Source organism: Salvelinus sp. IW2-2015, linkage group LG13, assembly GCF_002910315.2.
Source record: "Salvelinus sp. IW2-2015 linkage group LG13, ASM291031v2, whole genome shotgun sequence".
Lineage (NCBI taxonomy): Eukaryota > Metazoa > Chordata > Actinopteri > Salmoniformes > Salmonidae > Salvelinus > Salvelinus sp. IW2-2015.
In genome coordinates this window covers 43603320-43625339 of record NC_036853.1, presented here as the reverse complement: position 1 = coordinate 43625339, position 22020 = coordinate 43603320, and the positions used below count along the sequence as shown (strand labels likewise).

Here is a 22020-nt window from a genome sequence, read left to right as displayed (position 1 = left end):
TCATATGTTGTGCTTTTGCTGTAAAGCCTTTTTGAAATCGGACATGATGGGTAGATTAACAAGATGTTTATCTTTCATTTGCTGTGTTGGACTTGTTAATGTGTGAAAGTTACATATTTCTAAAAAATATTTTTGAATTTCCCGCGCTGCCTTTTCAGCGGAATGTTGTCGAGGAGTTCCGCTAGCGGAACGCCTGCGCTAGAAAGGTTATATAAAATTCTGTCAGTCTAAGCTAGAGATATATATTTTTGCATTGGATGTGTCTCAATCCAGTCACACTTCTGCATCTGCGGTGAAAGGTGACAGAGCTAGAGCGGTGTTTGTCAGTCCATGAGACAAGGTTCGGCCTTAAAACTATTATGACCACTCTATGCAAAGATGAGACTCTCATGAACACGATGGTGTTTACCAACTTACAGAATACTTGATGTTGCATTGTGTTATTGTTTAAGAAAATATTCAATTAATTGTTGTTGAATATGGTTTGTTTACTATAATTTCACACAGGGAAATTAAAAGCTTGTTACATACACACTCAAAGTACTAAAACACTACAGTTGATGATTTGAAAGGATGTCAAAGATTACAGCAACCAAGCAGGTTACACACTTAAGGACTGTACAATATCATACAATATCATTGGATAAAGCAAATTCACTGACAGCATTTGGATTGAATTCAAATTTACCAAATAATATTCCCTGTTTGCGATAAGATATGATGTGCTTTCCAATAAATGTGCTGAAGTGTGCACTATTGCAGACAGTGTAAATAGTCATTCTCTGCTATTATGATTACTATACTATATCTGACCACTGTCATTTACCAAAGCTCACGACTAGACAGCTACACTCTCATTCGTTAAGTCATGTCACAGCAGGTCAATGTTGGTTGGCTGAAATCTCAACTGACACTGTTTAAAAGCAGAGATAGACCTCTGCATTGTATGACCCTCCATATTCCTCATCTATACTGGTATCACCAAAGGTAATATGGCTAGAACTTGTCTGTTTAAAATGCATTTTACCTGGATGATGTATATCATAATGCTATGGGATTCTTTATTCTTATGAATTTACTGAATGCTTTGGGTGCCTAAGGATTCTCACAACAAAATTGCAAGTAATAACTTTAATAGAGTAAATTTAACAATCAAAGTGTCTCTATAGTGTCCCACACTACACAGAGTTATTGTTAAACCTTTATAAGTGTTAGGTTTTTAGACTTTCACAGAATTTCTGTAAGCAATATGTTAAAAATTAACACTGGACAACACTGGTTATTGTTGCAGTCATTCAACACTGGTGTTCAGTGTTAAAATGTGTCTTATGTAATAGAGTTGACTACTTTTCAACACTGGAGGGTGTTAACTTAACATTATACCTCTCTTCCATGTACAAGGTTCTCCTTTGAAAATGAAGATTACCATTATGTGCCTTTGTTTGGCCAGCTCAATATCTGCTGCTCCGGTAAGTTTGAAAAAATGGGCAAGGAATACGTTACTACTGTATTTCTCAAGAATAGGAATTTGAATACGCATAGAAAGTGTTTATGCAAGGGTGTGAAAACAATTCACTTAGCCTATTAGTTAATTACCTTTTGATATTCTATGACAACTTCACTTTCCAAGCGTATCATGATCTATTTCCAGAATCTGGACTTAAAAGAACTTAGTTGGGTGTTAAGAGTCCAGAGCACATTATTCACGTCTCATTTTCCACTGAGTGTCTGTCAACACTGTCATTTCTTTAAATTGACTATGGCTTCGTCAAAATTGTGATTGTTTAGTATTTGTTCAATATTCACAGCGTCAAACTTTCTTCAATTACTTGCCCCACTATGGGGGTCCAAGGCAATCAGGACCACCCACACAAGTAAGAACAAATGCATATTGTAATATTCTACTGCATTCTGTTGGTCACCTTCTTTCTTAGGTGTGGTTCAACATAGTATGAAACAAAACATAACATGAGAAGATTAAGTACTGACATTACTTTATGAGGACAATTTTGTTTGTTTGMCCTTTGACCCAAGTGTTTAATCCCCAGGTGAATGAATTCCTCTACCCAGCAGGCCAGCCATACCCTCAGCCTGGACTCAACGGCCCTGTCAGCATGGAAATAGTACGCTCTTATATCATCTTCACTATGAGACYTCTATTAGAACTCTCTAAAATGATATGATCGAAGTATTGTCTCTTTAGTGACTTAATGACYGACTTAGCAATTACTGAAGTTATTACTTACTTAATKACTTACTTTCACTTGACTTATCACTTGMCTATTTAGTTCAGWCTGTGATGAGTAATCATCTTGAACTTTAGCAGTTACACAGGAGTTTTGTCTTAATTACATAGTACAGTCATTTCCTTTATTTGTAATGTGTAACTGTGTTGTTTGTTTAATTTTATATTACAGGTGTTTCCACAGAGATTCCCTGGCAGGTCTAATGGTGGCCAGATCAATGGACCAGTAAATACTATAGATACTACTAAAACATACTTCACCTTCTTTAATATATYAACCATCCGCCACATTGAACATTCATTTTAACTTTCCGCTTTCTTTTCTTTCAGCAGTCCTATCCCTCTCAAGCCTTCATCAAATATTCCCTACCTAAGGCCCCGGGAAGAAAGAGTGTAGAAATTGTAAGTGTTGTCTCAAGTTGAGTTACTTATCCCTCCTCAGAATTATAGGTGTTGTAGTAGTATGTGAAGAAATCTCTCTCTTCAATTACAGCTATATGAAATGTGATAGGCACTATTTAAGTTCAGTTGACTCATGACTTTAAGTGGGTAAAGTTATGACATGGTACGTTCCAAATTGCACAGCAGGAAATGAGGGTTGTTATACTGTATGTGTTTTGTAAGAGAACCCATACATTTAATATCTTACTCAAGCACAGATCACATTGAATGTATTTTATCTATACTGCAGTAGTTTAATGATTGTTTCTCTGTTTCTTTTYCCCCCATATTAAAGTACTACCCCTATGACTTTGTGCAGCARAAGGTAAATCCTGATATCATTTACTTAGTTACAACCATTCATTTTATTTCAGTGGGACCTGGATCAGAGTAGGTGAGCAGAATTGAGCGGTTTGAAATCCAGGGCATCGATCATAGAGCGTTGCTCGCGCACAACTCCTGTGCTCCACGTCCTTTCCAACACTCTCTCTGCTAAAATCCGCTCTGCACTCACAAGAAAAATAAAATGCTGCTCCAACTTTAACCAACACCCATTCATTTTTSGGACTACCTGGACCTACTATTTGGTTTTGAAATATTGAAACACAATCAAATGATATTAATGAAAATGATTTGAATTAACATAAAAGGGTGAATGTAAGAAGTGCACATCATTTAAAATAGGCTACATGTCATATTAAACAGCATATAAACACTGTAAATAGGTCAAGAGCCAGACAGGGAGCCTAAAATATATTATTTAGGCTAGATTATTTCAATTATTTCCAGGCTATAGCCTACAAATAAATACATTTTGAAGTATTTGGGAGTGCGACAGAGTAGTATGGTACGGACATAAAGCACTAAGCATTTAAACAACATTTCGTTATTTTAAACCATTATTGTAACGATCGTCTGTTGAAGAAGGCGTGRACCAAAGCGCCGCATGGTAAGTGTTCATGCTTTTATTTCAACTGAACACTAATAACAAAAATAACAAAGRGAAATTAACAAAAACCGAAACAGTCCTGTCAGGTGCAGAAACACAAAACAGAAAATAACTACCCACAAAGCATCGGTGGGGAAAAGCTACCTAAGTATGGTTCTCAATCAGAGACAACGATAGACAGCTGCCTCTGAATGAGAACCACATCCGGCTGAACACAAAGAAATACAAAACATAGAAAATGAACATAGAATGCCCACCCAAATCACACCCTGACCAAACCAAAATAGAGACATTAAAAGCTCTCTACGGTCAGGGCGTGACAATTATGGCCTATACATTGCGCATATAGGCTGTGACTTACTTAGAATTAATTATAAATTAAACGAGAAATGATTTATTACTGCCTTWGAATTCATTTTTAGAATATTTTTTGTAACACAAGTTTGGCCAGTCTGTGGCTTCAGGCTCATGCAATGGTGCGTGGAGAGCAGGCCAGTAGCGGAGAATGTCATCTCCACACTTGCAGAGCCACTGGGGATGCTGAACACCCTTTTGGCCACTCTTGCTAGACTGGGCAGAGATACAGAGTTGCTTTTTGATTTTTCTTTAGGTAGTTCTAAAGGTTTTTAGGCAAAATTACCCAATCAAAATGAAAAGCTCCTTGAACGCCAGGCATATTGGGCCWTAATCAATTATGGCCTATTGATTCGATAATATAACAAAAATGAACGAAACGTTTAAGAGATCTGATTTGTAGTTTATAAATACTTTGCTGCAATGACACACTTAGTTCTCTGCCCACCTCCTACCTTACTTTTAGCATGTGCACGTAGTAAGAACACCCTCATTTACATATAAACGCATACACATACTCTGACCTGGATATATCAAGTTAAATATAAATAATATGTTTAATCTGGTGTAAACATTTGTATCTTAGTTAATCCATTCTGTCTTTAAAGGAAGTTTGAGCTATTTGTTTTTGTTTTAGATGATGCCAAATATCCCTCAGTTGCCACAGATTCCAAACGTGAGTACAAYGTTTAATCAGTCAAAAAAAATGTAATAAAACATTTCATGAATTTTCGGATTGATGTTGGAATTTATGTATCTTTTTGCTTTATTTTTGTTTTATCTTTTCACAGCTGTTCCCATATGAATATCAACCACAACCTGTGCCACAGCCAATACCCAATGTAGGACATCCCTTTCTTGACCTTTAGTTATTGTAATGGGTGCAATGATGTACACGTTTCCTTGACTACAGATGCTATAGAGCAGGGGGAAAAGTGGGGTATTGGGGCCAAATCTCAAAATATATACGATTTTAATACATGTTTTATTTTTATGAATATTGCTAGCAACAACGGAAGAAACACATTTTGGAGAAAGAATCAGTGGAAAGAGTTTAGAGGGTGCAATACAATGCAATGTAATATTATTACKCCACAATTGATGTTCTTTGGCCTTATATGCACAACATGGGCCTGGGAGGCTCACAGGGATATTGGTATCCACAGTGGTCATCAATTATAAAAATGTTCAACTAAATTCTTCTTGTATTCCCCTAAATGTTTGTTTTGAACATAATTCACTGTAATTTAAGCTTTACAATTGCTAAATGTTATTCCTGCCCCAAAGAAACATTTTCAGAGTTGCAGGAAATTAACTTTAAAACTGCAACATGCAAAGTGGGGGACTTTAAAATGTTATTTCCAGGGTCAGCAGGTCAATGTTGGAGTTTATATGTTGGAAGAGACTTAGTCCGGCCATACACTGCAGAAATCATAGTAAAACTGCTTGTATGCTATTTTTATTGAACTCTAAAGTAAGAGTTGTGTTCTACTGTTATGAGGGGGTCCCTCATGAATTTGTTATCACAAAAGGTGTCCCAGACGCRAAAAGTTTGGAAACCCCTGCTCTGGTGTCCAAGACTACAAGTGCTCTTTTTTATGCAGATCCCATTCCCACCATACAACTCCCAGCTTCCTCATTCCCAGGATCCTTTGCAGCCAGCTCAGCAGGAGCAGACAGTGCAGACAGGCCAGGTTGGAAAGCTAGAACTCTATCTATCATAACTATATCTACAACTYYTTTRCTGAACATCATTTGGAAATGATTTACCTTCTTTYCACATAMTMTTTTACTAYATGTCATCTGTRGTTTAAGGAATACAACAATRACAGTGAACTTTTGACWGAAATAMAACTCCTTTCCTGAACATAGTGTTCAAGTGATTCATGTTTTTTCTACCTACTCTTTTACAAGATGTTCTCTATAGCTTAGGGGGAATCCAAGAATGACAGTGAAATGTTTCTTGGTCTACAGGTACCTCATGTGCAACCATAGAATGGAAACTGAATGTAAGTCTTAATTATGCTGTAAAGTCCTTTGACAACAAAATGAAGACACAATATATTTTGTTCCTTACATTATTCCTGCTGTTCTTTTAGTTACCAGCTTGAAGAAAGTACAAAGTCTGCCGACCCAGAGAAGACCAGATGATTTGCTGCTTCAATATGGCCTTTTGATATTTATTGGGGTATTTACAGTAGTATGGTTATGAGTATCAATGTAGAGTGCACWGTTAATCTACTGTCCCTTTAGAGTTTATCCCCTTGAAGTTTCTAGTGAAAGTTATTGTAATGAGTATTATAAGCATGCATCATTGATATTACAGTAGGCAATAGAGAGTATGGGTGGACATTATCTGCCTTACAATCTTTTCTTTGCTACATTTAATTGAAGACGTGTATTTTAGTAAAGGCAATTAAAGTATGTTTACAAGCAATCATTGAGTGTTTTCCCTGTATAATACAGTGCAGACAGCCAGGTTGGAAAGCTAGAACTGTCACAATACAGAGGCGGGCAAGATGCAAGCAACGATGGTTTAATGAAACAGTTTACAGCATCAACAGGACAGACAGAATATACTCAGACGGAATCCAACCCAGGGCCTAGGCGCATCCTCTGATGATAGCATGCTGAGAAATCCAAGGGAGTGTGTCCGGCTGGGTAGGAAGGAGCACAGCAGATAATCCACACAAGGGCGGCGAGGAGAATGAGCACTGACACACGACACAACCTCAGGGAAAAACAACGATCTGACAACAAGAAACACAGGTTACAGAACTATATAAAGGCGCAGACAATCAGGCCAAGATTGGGAACCACGCCCACCACAACACGGGAGAAGAGAGAGAGAGAGAGAGAGAGAGAGAGAGAGAGAAAAGAGAGAGTGAGGCAGTGGATTCATGAACCGCTGACAATACCCCCCCCCCAGGAACGCCTCTTGGCGTTCCCAGGCAAATTTACCTGTCGATTGAAATCATCGATAAGGAGTGATCCAGAATGTCCCTAGCGGGTACCCAACTTCCTCCTCCGCCGACCGTAACCTCCCAGTCTACCAGGTACTGGAATCGCGTCCCCTCCTTCTCGAGTTCAAAATCCGATTGACAGAAAAGGTGGTCTCCCCATCAACAAGTCTGGCGGCGGGGAACCGGGACCGGCGGGTTAATGCGTGCCTGAAACACCGGTTTTATCTTGGACACATGGAAGGTAGGATGAATTCTCCTATACGCCGGAGGAAGCTTGAGCCGGACCGCCACCGGACTAATGATCCTGGTGACCTTGAACGGCCGATAAATTTGGGCAAGCTTGTTAGAAACGGATCGGAGTGGAATGTTCCTCGTAGAAAGCCACACTCTTTGTCCAACGACGTATACCGGAGGCTTCGACCGTGGCGATCGGCCTTAGCCTTGGTGCGCGCCCCCACCCGGAGGAGAGTCTCACGGGCTCTGCTCCATGCGTGATGGCACCTCTGGATGAAAGCGTGAGCGGAGGGAACAGTGACCTCGCGACTCTGTACTGGGAAAGATAGGTGGCTGTAACCTAAACTACACTCAAACGGAGAGAGACCCGTGGCTGCCACTGGCAACGAATTGTGAGCGTACTCAACCATAGAGAGTTGTTGACTCCAGGACGAGGGGTTCTTAGAAACCAAACATCGCAACACTCTCCAAATCTTGGTTGGCCCTCTCCGTTTGACCTTGCTCTGGGATGAAACCCTGAAGAAAGACTGACACTCGCTCCCAGTAACCTACAAACTCCTGCCAAAACTTGGACACAAATTGGGCCCCCGGTCAGAAACTACGTCCATCGGCAGGCCATGTAAGCGAAAGACATGATCCACGACCGTTACCGCTGTTTCCTTGGCAGATGGTAATTTAGGCAAGGGAATAAATGAGCCGCCTTCGAGAACCGGTCCACCACGGTCAAAACAACCGTCCTGCCCTGGGAGGCGGGAGACCGGTAACAAAATCTAGCGCGATGTGGGACCAGGGTCTCGAAGACCGACAGCGGTTGGAGTAACCCATCTGGGGTCGATTAGAACTTTCCCAGTGGCACAAACCGAGCAAGCCAAGACAAAACTGTGAATGTCACGGACCATCAGCGGCCACCAAAAGCGTTGCCTCACTAAAAAGCTAGTACGGCTGACTCCTGGATGACACGCTACGTTGGAGCAATGCCCCCACCGAATAACATCGGACCGACCACCCTCCGCACAAACAACCGATTAGGCGGACAACCGGGCGGAGGCGTTACCCCTTCTAAGGCCGTTCTGACCCTCGATTCAACCTCCCATATAAGTGTGGAGACCACTAGGGTCCTGGGTAGGATGCACTCGGGATGAGTGGCGTTCGGAATGGTCAAAAATGCGAGAAAGGGAATCGGGTTTGACGTTCTTGGAACCCGGGCGATACGAGAGAGAGAAGTCAAAACGTCCGAAAAAGAGTGCCCACCGCGCCTGCCTGGAGTTGAGTCTCTTGGCTGTTCTGATATATTCCAAATTCTTGTGATCCGTCCAAACTATAAAAGGTACCCCAACCCTCTAACCAATGCGCCACTCCTCCAGTGCTAACTTTACTGCCAACAACTCTCTGTTGCCAATGTCGTAGTTGCGTTCCGCAGGTGATAACCGATGGGAAAGGAACGCGCAAGGGTGCATCTTGTTGTCAGAAGCGGCACGTTGGAAAGTACCGCACCTACCCCCACCTCTGAAGCGTCCACCTCCACCACGAACTGACGCGAGGGATCGGGAGCTATGAGGATGGGGCGAAACAAAGCGGCTTTGAGTTTGACGAATGCAGCCTCGGCTGTATCGGTCCACCTGAACGTCACTCTGGGGGAGGTTAAGGCGGTAAGGGAAACGACTATCTGGCTAAAGTTGCGAACAAAACGCCGGTAGAAATTGGCGAATCCCAGAAACCTCTGTAGGGCCTTACGGAATCTGGGCTTGGCCACTCCACCACAGCCTTAATCTTGTCAGGATCCATGCGAATACCTTCAGTCGAGACGATGTAACCTAGGAATGGAACGGATTGTGCATGAAAAATGCATTTCTCCGCCTTGACAAAAAGTCCATTCTCCAACAACCCTCGGAGCATCGTCTGACGTGCTGACCATGTTCCTGGAGAGAAGAAGAAAAAAATCAGTATGTCATCAGTAAACATATATGAACTGATCAATCATATCCTCAGCACGTCATTGACGAGTGCCTGGAAAACCGCTGGGGAGTTGGATAGCCCGAAAGCATGACCAAATACTCGAAATGCCCTCTGGGGGTGTTAAACGCTGTTTTCCATTCGTCCCCCCTCCTTATGCGAACCAAATGATAAGCATTACGTAAATCCAACTTAGTGAACACAGATGCTCCCTGTAACCTTCAAAGGCTGAGGACATCAACGGTAAGGGATAGGTATTCTTCACTGTGATGTTATTCAACCCACGGTAATCAATGCAAGGACGCAGAGATCCGTCCTTCTTCCCACAAGAAGAACCCCGCCCCCGCTGGAGAAGAGAAGGACGAATGAATCCAGATGCCAGAGAATCAGAGATGTATCTCTCCATAGCCTCCCTCTCAGGAACAGAGAGAGAATATAACTTACCCTTAGCGAGACTCACCTGGCAATAATTCTATTGCACAGTCATAGGCGATGCGGAGAAGAGAAGCAGCACGGGACTTACTGAACACCTCCTTCAGGTCGAGGTATTCAACGGCACGTTAGACAAATCCACTGCCTCCTCTAGAAACACAGAATCAGACACAGATGAACAAGCCGACACTAAACAGGACTCAAGACACTTGTTACTCCACATGGATAGAGTTCTGACCCCAGTCAACTCTGGGGTTGTGTTGGGTGAGCAAGGTGGCCGAGAAACAAGGTGCCAGAGTGAGTCCATGAGTAGAAAGGATAATGTCTCAGTGTGATTGCGGAAGTGATGAGTGTGATAGGTTCATGTGGTGTGAGAAATGTTGGGGATTCTTGACCATTGAGAGCGTTACGGATATCTTGTGCGTGAGTGAGGTGATAGGAATCTGGAGCGGTGAGCGAGCTTGAAGCCAGAAATTACCCTCTGCTCCTGAGTCCAGTAAGCGTGGTGTCGTGCGTGTGGGTGGCCCATCTTAGTCTTACCGGGAGGAGGTGGATGATGAGGTCTTCTCTATGGTGACACCACCGATAGTAGCCTCATACTTACTACCGGGCTTGATCTTTTACCGGGCAGGAATGGATAAAGTGGTCCGCTCTACCACAGTAGAGACAGAGTCCTTGGGATCTCCGCCTCTCCTCTCCTCCCGAGAGAGGCGAGCTCTCCCCGCTGCATGAGTTCGTGAGCGAAGTCTGAACTGGCCGTGTTCCCGCCGCTGGCATGCCAGTCCTCCGGTTGTTATACGTTGTTAGGGCATGCTCGGCGGCCAATACGACTCAGACGAGCGTCGACCTCAAGGCTAATTCCACTAGTCCATTTAAACTCCTGGAAGATCCAGAACATAAATCTTCTCTGAACCCGGTCCTCCAGCCCATGCAGGAACATGTCCCACTGCGCCTCCTCGTTCCACTGACACCCTGCAGCCAGAGTGCGGAATTGAATGGAATATTCCGATACTGAACGGTCTCCTTGGCGAAGGTCAGCGAGTAGTCTTGCCGCCTCCCTACCGCCACGGCCCGATCGAAGACTCTTCTCATCTCCTCGGAGAGTGTCTGGAAAAGAGTGCAGCATGGGTCCTGGTTCGCCCACACGCCGTTCCCCAAAGGAGCCGCTTTGCCGGATAGCAGATGTGAGTACGAATGCTACCTTAGACTGTTCCTGGTTGAAGGTCCGTGGCTGCAACGAGAAATGCATGGAACATCCGTAAGAAAAGCTCTACAATAGTCCGGATCACCTGAATAACCCTCTGGTGTCGGTAGCCGTCTCTAGCTGAGAATCAGCTCTGGCGGGCGTGTGGAACTGCCGGTGTAGGTGGCGCAGCGAGACCCCTCAGATGTTGTAATTGTTGGGTCAGCTGGGATACCTGCGTCGCCATGGCTGTATCTGCCCGACCTGTGCTGGAGATGTTCTCCTCTTGTTGATCCATTCTCGTGATACTGCGGGAAATGAATTCGTCAGACTCGTTTGAACTCGCTGCATCCATGGTCTGGTCAGATCGTTCTGTCACAATACAGAGGCGGATGCAAGATGAAGCAACGATGGTTTAATGAAACAGTTACAGCATCAACAGGACAAGACAGAATATACTCAGACGGAATCCAACCCAGGCCTAGGGCGCCATCTGATGAATAGCCATGCTGAGAAATTCAAGGGAGTGGTCCGGCGGGTAGGAAGAGCACAGCAGATAATCCACCAAGAGGGGCGAGAGAATGAGCACTGACACACGACACAACTCAGGGAAAGAAACAACGATCTGACAACAAGAAACACAGGTTACAGAACATATAAAGGGAAGATAATTAATTCAGCTGGCGCAGACAATCAGGCCAAGATTGGGAACCACGCCCACACAAACACGGGAGAGAGAGAGAGAGAGAGAAGAGAAGAGAGAGAGAAAAGAGAGAGAGGCAGTGGATTCATGGAACGTACACCTCAAACAATAGCATGATATTCTTTCACTGTAATAGCTACAGTACTTTAAATTGGACAATGCAGTTAGATTAACAAGAATTTAAGCTTTCTGCCCATATAAGATATGTATATGTCCTGTGATTTTTTTGTTGTTACTTACAACCTCATGATAATAGCCTACGTTAACTCAACCATCCCGCTGGGGGAGGACACCGATCCCATATAGGTTAAACAGCATAKGTCAGGARCCAGACAGGGAGTCTAAGAAGGACGAAAATAAATGATTTAGGCTATATTGTTTCAATTATTTCCAGACTCTAGCCAACAAAGAAATACATTGTGAAGTGTGCAACACAGTAGTCGGTAGGGACATAAAGMACTCAGCATTTAAACAACATTTCATTGTATTAAATCATTAAAGTCTATAAATTGTGCTTATAGGCTGTGACTTAAGTTAGAATGAATTACAAAAAAAAGACGTATTAGCGCCTTTGAATTCATTTTTAGAATTCATTTTTTGAAACACAAGTTTGGCCAGTCTGTGGCTTCAGGCTCATGCGACTGTGCGTGGAGAGCAGGACAGTAGCGGAGAATATCCTCGCCACACTTGCAGAACCACTGGGGATGCTGAACACCTCCTTTTGGTCACTCTTGCTAGACTGGGCAAAGATACAAAGTTGCTTTTTGATTTTTCTAAAGGTAGTTCTGAAGGGTTTTAGGYWAAATTAACCAATCAAAATGAAAARCTCCTTGAATGCCAGGCATATTGCGCSATATTCAATGATGGCCTATTGATTAGATAATATAACAAAAATGAATGAAAAGTTTAAGAGATCTGATTTTTAGTTTATAAATACTTTGCTACAATGACACATAGTTATCTACCCACCTCCTTCCTGTCTTTTAGCATGTGCACATTGTAAGTACACCATCATATACAATAAAGATATACACAWACTCTGACAAATAAAGTTAAATATAAATAATATGTTTCATTTGGTGTAAACATTTGTATCTTATTTCAGCAATTCTGTYTTTAAAGGAAGTTTGAGTTATTTGTTTTTGTTTTAGATGATGCCAAATATCCCTCAGATGCCACAGATTCCAAACGTGAGTACAAAGATTTATCAATCAAACAACATTAATAAAACTTTCTATGAATTTTTTKGAATGTTTTTGTGATGTATGTATTTATTTGCTTTATTTTTGCAATAYTTTTGTTTTATCTTTTCACAGCTGTTCCAATATGAATACCAACCACAAACTGTGCCACAGCAAAGACCCAATGTAGGACATCCCTTTCTTGACCTTTAGGTTTTGGAATGGGTGCAAAGATGTACACGTTTCCTTGACTACAGATGGTTTTGAACAGGGGGCAAAGTGGGGAATTGCAGGGGGTCCGCTGCCAAATCTTCAAATATATCAAGTTTTATTTTGTAAATTTTTTTTAATGAATATTGCTCGCAAAAACGGATGAAACACATTTTGGACAAGTTCTCAGTGGAAAGAGTTTAGATGGTGCAATACAAGGCAATGTAATATTATGACACTACAATTTATGTTTTTGGGCCTTATATGCACAACATGGGCCTGGGAGGCTCACAGGGATWTTGGTATCCACAGTAGTGATCAATTATAAAAATGTTTGACTAAATTCTTCTTGTATTCCCGTAAATGTTTGTTGTGAACATAATTCACAAAACTTTAAGCTTTAAAACGGCTCAATGTTATTTCTGCCCCAAGGCAACAATTAACTTTAACACTGCAACATGCAAAGTGGGGGACTTTAAAATGTTATTTCCAGGGTCCGAGACTTGATTAGTCCGGCCATGCACTGCAGAAGTAATAATAAAACTGATGGTATGCTATTTTCATCGCACTCTAAATTAGGAGTTGTGTTCTGATGTTATTTATTTCTTTATTATTTGACCAGGTAGGCAAGTTGAGAACAAGTTCTCATTTACAATTGCGACCTGGCCAAGATAAAGCAAAGCAGTTCGACACATACAACAACACAGAGTTACACATGGAGTAAAAAAAACATACAGTCAATAATACAGAAGAAAAATAAGTCTATATACAATGTSAGCAAATGAGGTGAGATAAGGGAGGTGAAGGSAAATTATTATTATATATTTTTATAAATAATAATAATATGAGGGGGTCTCTCGTGAATTTGTTATCACAAAAGGTGTCCCAGACGCAAAAAGTTTGGAAATCCCTGCTCTGGTGTCCAAGACTATATTTGCTCTTTTTTCTTCAGATCCCATTCCCACCATACAACTCTCAACTTCCTCATTCCCAGGATCCTTTGCAGCCAACTGAGCAGGAGCAGCCAATGCAGACCGGCCAGGTTGGAAAGCTAGCACTCTATCTATCATAACTATATCTACAACTCCTTTACTGAACATCATTTGGAAATGATGTACCTTCTTTTCACATACTCTTTTACTATATGTCATCTGTGGTTTAAGGAATACAACAATAACAGTGAACTTTTGACTGAAATACAACTCCTTTCCTGAACATAGTGTTCAAGTGATTCATGTTTTTTCTACCTACTCTTTTACAAGATGTTCTCTATAGCTTAGGGGGAATCCAAGAATGACAGTGACATTTTTCTTGGTCTACAGGTACCTCATGTGCAACCATAGAATGGAAACTGAATGTAAGTCTTAATTATGCTGTAAAGTCCTTTGACAACAAAATGAAGACACAATATATTTTGTTCATTACATTATTCCTGCTGTTCTTTTAGTTACCAGCTTGAAGGAAGTACAAAGTCTGCCGACCCAGAGAAGACCAGATGATTTGCTGCTTCAATATGGCCTTTTGATATTAATTGGGGTATTTACAGTAGTATGGTTATGAGTATCAATGTAGAGTGCACAGTTAATCTACTGTCCCTTTAGAGTTTATCCCCTTGATGTTTCTAGTGAAAGTTATTGTAATGAGTATTATAAGCATGCATCATTGATATTACAGTAGGCAATAGAGAGTATGGGTGGACATTATCTGACTTACAATCTTTTCTTTGCTACATTTAATTTAAGACGTGTATTTTAGTAAAGGCAATTAAAGTATGTTTACAAGCAATCATTGAGTGTTTTCCCTGTATAATGTCTTTGTGTGAATTTGAAGAGTAGAATAAGTTATTTGATTAAACAGTTAATTTTATTAAATTATTCTTTAACAGTACAATATTTGTAGATGTTCATTTCAAGTGGACAGTGTGGATCGATGGATATCTGTTGATAATAACAATGTCCATTTGTTTATAGTTCACTCTTACTTTACTGCAAAAGGAGTTACCAGTAACTGTAATGCTTCATGGCCATAAAAGTCTAAAATATATAACAACATTTTGAATTTGAACAGTCATATCACAGGGAATAAATTATATTTCCCAGCATTTTTATTTTGTGGGAGCTAAGCTTTATAATAGCTTTTTTTGACTGTTGAATAAGCATCGAATGTCAGTCCAAAATAAATTTCACTGCATAGTCCTCCAAATCAACATAAATGTATGGTGTATTGTAGAGTAAGAAAAGCAAACTAAAAGTATGTCTTCTGGGTCCTACCAGCAATGTTCAATCAGATGATCGTACAAAATAAACAAATAAGAGAAACATTACCAGCAAATCCACTACATGACCAAAAGTAGGTGGACACCTGCTCTTCTGGACCTCGCTTTCTGCACAAGGAGATTGTCATGCTGAAACAGGAAAGGGCCTTCCCCAAACTGTTGTCACCAAGTTGGAAGCACAGAATCGTCTAGAATGTCCTTGTATGCTGTAGCGTTAAGATTTCCCTTCCTTTTACCTCAGCAGAAGAATAATTATTCTCTTTCTAGTCTAGTCATCCTTCTCCTCATCCTCCCCTCCAGGGGCCTACAAGTAAGAACAGGTATTTTGTGAAAACACACTCCACTCCTCAAAATAGAAGGAGAGACAGGCACCATCTTTTGAACTCCTTTATGGCTGTTCACCTCACAAGTTGTTGCCTACAGTCTTGGATTGTTTACAGCACCCACTATACTATAATCACTTAAAACTTTCTTTCAGGCAGGCCACCAACTGCTCAGCCTATCAGAGTTCACATTGAATGGTAAAAACTCCCTACGTACCAACTCGATACTATCACAAACTGATAAAACTCAGACATAATTCATTGAATGCTCAAGCAGTTAAAGAAACAGCATGTCCAGTGTGTCTACAGGTTCTGCAATTCTGCCCTCTATTAACCAAAAAACAGATAAGCCTAGTAGTACCATTTTTATCACATGGTATCTTATCGGACTTATGGCAGGGGCTGCTGCAGGGGCTGCCTGTTCAAAACTGAATAGGTAGAACTGGAGGACAAGACAGAAGGTAATGTTTAGGAAAGCCCATCTTTATTTCCATCCATTCTGAGGAAAACCTACTCATGGAGAAGTCAAAGGATGATACAGTATGTTCCAAGAAGGGTCAGAGTTCAGTGTTTACTCATCACCTTGAGACTAGCTTTACCGGGACCCTGAGGGATGTCACGCTTGATGAAGCCTTAAGGTGGGAAGAGCTGTGGGACAGAACAGGAACACATCAATCTTTACATTCCATTATATCTATTGAGACTTTGTTAATGTGTGTAGAATTGCTCATACAGTATGTAGATAGAGTAAACATGACAGAGGCTGGTGTTCCGCAGCTGAGACCACATTCTAAACGTCCATAATATCCACAGGTTTCCATTTTCCCACTGTAGGTTTAAACTATTGCATTAATGTAGCATTCAACATTAGCTACTTACAGGGCTGGCCCTAGCCTTTTTGGGGCCCTAACAGAGTTTTGGTTGCTGGCACTGCCTGGCTACTTACGATGGTAAGTGCTGTTGACTGAAAATGATTAAATGTCTCTCAATGACATCTCTATTAAACATTTTCCTTAATTAACTGACTAAGATTTCTGAATAAGACAACTTAACATTCCAGGCTTCTGCTGGGCTCCTATAGGGATTTGATGAAACCCAAGGAAGAACAACGTCAAGGTAACTAACATAAAGAGAGACATGCCTCGCTAGGGTTCTCTCTCTTCTCTGCGGGGAAATTTAGTCTAATCAAATAACATTTTATTAGTCGCATGTAGACCTTACAGTAAAATGCTTACTTACAAGCCCCTAACTAACAATGCAGTTTAAAAAATAAGAATAAGAAATAAAAGTAACAAGTAGTTAAAGAGCAGCAGTAAAATAACAATAGTGAGACTACATACATGGGGTACCAGTTAGTCAAGGTAATTGAGGTAAAATTTACATGTAGTTAGAGTTATTANGTATATAAGGCCTTTGAAGTTGTCATGATGATTGATGTCTAGGGACCTCTTTGAACTGGGGGGGATGTGTTTGAACATTTCAAAGAGTATGACCCACCCTATTTTAGTTCAGATAGAGCACGATCAGCCTTGACTGGCCTGTYCAGAGCCCTGACCTCAACCCCATTATAACAACCTTCATAACACATTTATTCTAAACCATAATGAAWGTTCCCTCAAATAAAAAAGAAATTCACATTTTTACATTTTTTWAAACATTTTTACATTTTCACATTTTTGGCAGCTTAGGGGTTAAATGTTTTGATCAAGGCCATAATGGCAGTAGGAGATCTGAGTGTAGTATCTTTGTTATACATAAGCAATCTGTGCTTGATTGCATTTGCCTCGCGCAACTTTGTTGTCCCAAAAGTGCATCTCTAGGCAGGCTTCAGCAATTGCTCAAAGTGTTTGAAAGATTTCAAATACTATTTCAACCCTGGCACTTGAGCAATTGTTTGCCATTGTAATGTGGTAGTAAGCAATCTTAGCTAATACCTGAAGAATTGTATTAGCTCCATAAACTATTACCTTTATCTTAGCAGGCTAACACAATCTTGTAACATCAGCAACTACTGTATCTGGCTCACTCCCACCAGATGTTATATTGCTAATATGGTATAGTTAATAGCCTGGGACAAAACACTTTTCAGTGAATTTGTATTCATAGTTTTGCAAACAGGTGTCTTAAAACATGCGTTTAGACAGGCAGCCACATTCTGATCTTTTGTCAATTATTGGGCCTATCTGATATATATTTTCCCCAATGTGTGTCAACAAAAATACAATTACCACATTGTAATAATATATTTGTATAGATCAATCAAAGAACAATCAAAACAAATAAGAATATAAAAATAAATAAAAAATCTAATATAATGTGTCCCTAAGTTTTATGTCATTGGTGTTACCACCTTCAAAATCACTCATTAGAGAGATATAGAAGATGTAACGGCAGATTTCCTCCTCTTCGTCYGAAGAGGAGGTGTAGCAGGGATCGGACCAAGACGCAGCGTAGTAAGTGTCCATGTTTTAATAATAATCGACTGAACAAGACATAATACAAAATAACAAAAGTGAATCTAACCRAAACAGTCCTATCTGGTGCATAGAACACAAAGACAGAAGACAACCACCCACAAAACCCCAACACAAAACAGGCTACCTAAATATGGTTCCCAWTCAGAGACAATGACTAACACCTGCCTCTGATTGAGAACCATATCAGGCCAAACATAGAAACAGGAAAACTAGACACACAACATAGAATGCCCACTCAGCTCACGTCCTGACCAACACTAAAACAAAGAAAACACAAAAGAACTATGGTCAGAACGTGACAGAAGAACCTTGAGCATTTTCTCCAGTGCCAAACTGTTATCAGGGATGGGTCTATATTAAAGAAAAAGAGTAGCTAATCACACCCTTTTAGCATATAATAAATGAAATTCAAGAATTACCAAGAAGCTACATCAGTGTGAACGCACAAATCTCATATGAGTGTGTTTGCACCCAATTCCTCTTTTTTTCCCGAAATGGTATTTTGACCAATCAGATTAGCTCTTTTGCCAATAGTGGAACGCAGAAACACAAAGCTAAGCATGGACAATCTGGGAAAAAAAAGATAAGATATGAAAATAAATCTGAATTGGGTTTATAGGCTTAAAACACAGCCTAAAATATTAAATCCAGATTTTTATGTTTTTATATTTAACCATTATTTTACATATTGTTATTTTATTCAGCATCATCGTTTGTTCTCTACAGCAATTGCATAGATGTATGAAAGCACAGGGGTCCGATGAAGCTTCGAGGAAGAACCTGGGTAAGAAATGACACAYATGTAGAAAATGTGCTAAAACTATTATTTTGTGTCTGTGATAGCCGGGACTCCCGAGTGGTGCAGAGGTCTAAGGCAAAGCATGTCAGTGCTAGCTGCGTTACTACAGATCTTGGTTCGATCCCAGCCTGTGTCGCAGCAGTCCACGACCGGGAGACCAATGAGGCAGCGCACAATTGGCCAATCGTTGTCCCGGGAAGAGGAGGGTTTGGCCAGCTGGGTTATCCTTGTCCCATCGAAGCTTTGCAGGGTTTGTGTTTTGGAGGATGCATGGCTCTCGACCTTCGCCGCTCCCGAGTCCACACGGGAGTTGCTGCGATGGGACAAGACTGTAACTACTAATTGGATATCACAAAAATCTGGAGAAAATCTATTTAAAAAATGAATAATAATAATACATTTTCAAAATAAAAAAGTTTACTTGGACACCCGTGTTACGGACATCACACTGCTTGATAAGTGGGTACCACTTCCCCCCGATTCAGCTCATACTTGGCTCGAACTCGGGACCTCTGCTTTGCTACACACGTGACCACCCTCCTTGACAACATTCTAAGMGTTCGAGCCAACCAAAAAGGTACCAATTGGATGGCTCCATCCGTGACATTTCAAGCTAGCTGTGGAGTGAGCTTATGCTACGTTCTTAAGGGACACATAAGTTATGAGAATATGTTGCTTGTAAACTCATCATCATAAAGTCATTTTAGAAGTCACTTCTTTTTTGTTAACAAGACAAAAAATTTAAATAAATCAACAAAAGTCAGATTTCAAATGTTATCATATAGTGAGGATAAGACAATTAGGTGGAATACTATGACTCTGTGCTGTTAGTTTTGTGAAGACATAATATACATCCTTCACTTCAGGTAGACTCATCTACACACAAATTAAACAGCAGTATCGGATCAACTTGCGCAAGGTTAAACTTCTCCACAGTATACACGTGATTATTCACAGCTCAGGAGGCTTCTCAGGCTGCTGATGGGAGGACGGCTCACAATAATGGCTCGAATGGAGTGGAAAARGTGTTTGATGTGTTCGATACTATTCCATTGACTCCGTTCCAGCCACTACTATGATTGATTTTTTTTGGCCTAACTGCTATTAGCCGTTACAAACACATAACAGATTCACTACATTGAACAACAGATAGTCCCTCCCAAATAATCAAAATAATAATAATCAATAATCTGAAGTGTCGGTCCAATTTTCATTACATTTTTGACATTTTTGGCCCCTTATTTTTGGCACCAAACAGTCTCAATATACAGTATGCTTCAATTCATTTTTTCAACTGGTACCGGGGGACCTTCAGACTAGTCTTGTGAGGCCTGTGGGTGTTCTAGAGCCAGACAACCGACATGTACGTGTTTGTGAGAGTCTCACCTTTCCACAGGGGTGTGTAGCCCAAAATGTTCAGACGCTGCAGACAGAAGTTGTCAGATTGGCTGTACCGACTTCAGACAAGCCCCAAGACACTTGTGGAGAGCAAAACAGAGAACAAACTTGCCATACAAAACATGGTTATATAAAAATCTGTCAGTTTAATCGAGAGATATCAGATTTGGATGCGTCTCAATCAACTGCATCCATCGATGTCGCATCTGATGTGAAAGGTGACAGAGGAAAGAACAGTGTTTGTCAGACCATGAGACAAGRTTTGTCCTAAAGACTATTATGACCACTCTATGCAAAGATGAGACTCTCACGAACACGATGGTGTTATCAATTGGATTTGTAATAAACTTTACCAACTTACAGTATACTTGATGTTGCATTGTGTTATTGTTTAAAAAAATATTCAATTAATTGTTGTTGAATATGGTTTGTTTACTATAATTTCACACAGGGRAATTAAAAGCTTGTTACATACACACTCAAAGTATTAAAACAATACAGTTGATGATTTGAAAGAAGGTCAAAGATTACAGCAACCAAGCAGGTTACACACTTAAAGACTGTACAATATCATACAATATCATTGGATAAAGCAAATTCACTGACAGCATTTGAATATTCCCTGTTTGTGATAAGATATGATGTGCTTTCCAATAAATGTGCTGAAGTGTGCACTATTTCAGACAGTGTAAATAGCCATTCTCTGCTATTATGATTACTATACTATATCTGACCACTGTCATTTACCAAAGCTCACGACTAGACAGCTACACTCTCATTCGTTAAGTCATGTCACAGCAGGTCAATGTTGGTTGGCTGAAATCTCAACTGACACTGTTTAAAAGCAGAGATAGACCTCTGCCCTGTATGACCCTCCATATTCCTCATCTATACTGGTATCACCAAAGGTAATGTAGCTAGAACTTGTCTATTTAAAATGCATTTTATMTGGATGATGTACAACATAATGCTATGGGATTCTTTATTCTTACGAATTTACTGAATGCTTTGGGTGCCTAAAGATTCTCAGAACAAAATTGCAAGTGTTAACTTTAATAGAGTTAAATTTAACAATCAAAGTGTCTCTATAGTGTCCCACACTACACAGAGTTATTGTTAGACTTTCATAAGTGTTAGGTTTTTAAGACTTTCACAGAATTTCTGTAAGCAATATGTTAAAAATGAACACTGGACAACACTGGTTATTGTTGCAGTCATTCAACACTGGTGTTCAGTGTTAAAATGTGTATTATGTAATAGAGTTGACTACTTTTCGACACTGGAGGGTGTTAACTTAACATTATACCTATCTTTCATGTGCAAGGTTCTCCTTTGAAAATGAGGATCACCATTATGTGCCTTTGTTTGGCCAGCTCAATATCTGCTGCTCCAGTAAGTTTGAAAAAATGGGCAAGGAAAACTTTACTACTGTATTTCTCAAGAATAGGAATTTGAATATGCATAGAAAGTGGATACGCAAGGGTGCGCGTCACAATGGAAAAAATGTAAACACACCTGGAGACACCCTCGTCGTTTTTGGAGACAGGTTATTGACATGGCATCGTTACGGTAGCTAGTTTATAAGCAAATGTTAATTAACTGTTAATACTTTGAACTGGCTAGCTAATCGTCTTGACTAACTGTGGGGCAAAGCAATTCACTGAGCCTATTAGTTAATTACCTTTTGATATTCTATGAAGTCTTCACTTTCCAAGCGTATCATGATCTATTTCCAGAATCTGACTTAAAAGAACTTAGTTGGGTGTTAAGAGTCCAGAGCACATTATTCACATCTCATTTTCCACTGAGTGTCTGTCAACAGTCTGTCATTTCTTTAAATTGACTATGGCTTCGTCAAAATTGTGATTGTTTAGTATTTGTTCAATATTCACAGAGTCAA

At 40.4% G+C, this 22020-nt stretch overlaps 1 protein-coding gene across 1 annotated transcript; it reads left to right on the top strand.

The window, feature by feature from the left end:
* Positions 1-961: 961 nt before the first annotated feature.
* LOC111971684 (uncharacterized) lies at positions 962-14633 on the top strand. Its single transcript, XM_070446048.1, has 12 exons — positions 962-987; positions 1402-1469; positions 1809-1874; positions 2049-2123; positions 2418-2471; positions 2576-2647; positions 2982-3011; positions 12609-12647; positions 12774-12824; positions 13801-13890; positions 14171-14205; positions 14296-14633. Exons 2-11 carry the CDS (start codon positions 1416-1418, stop codon positions 14189-14191), a joined length of 552 nt encoding a protein of 183 aa, XP_070302149.1. The 5' UTR covers positions 962-987; positions 1402-1415; the 3' UTR covers positions 14192-14205; positions 14296-14633.
* The last annotated feature ends 7387 nt before the right edge of the window (positions 14634-22020 follow it).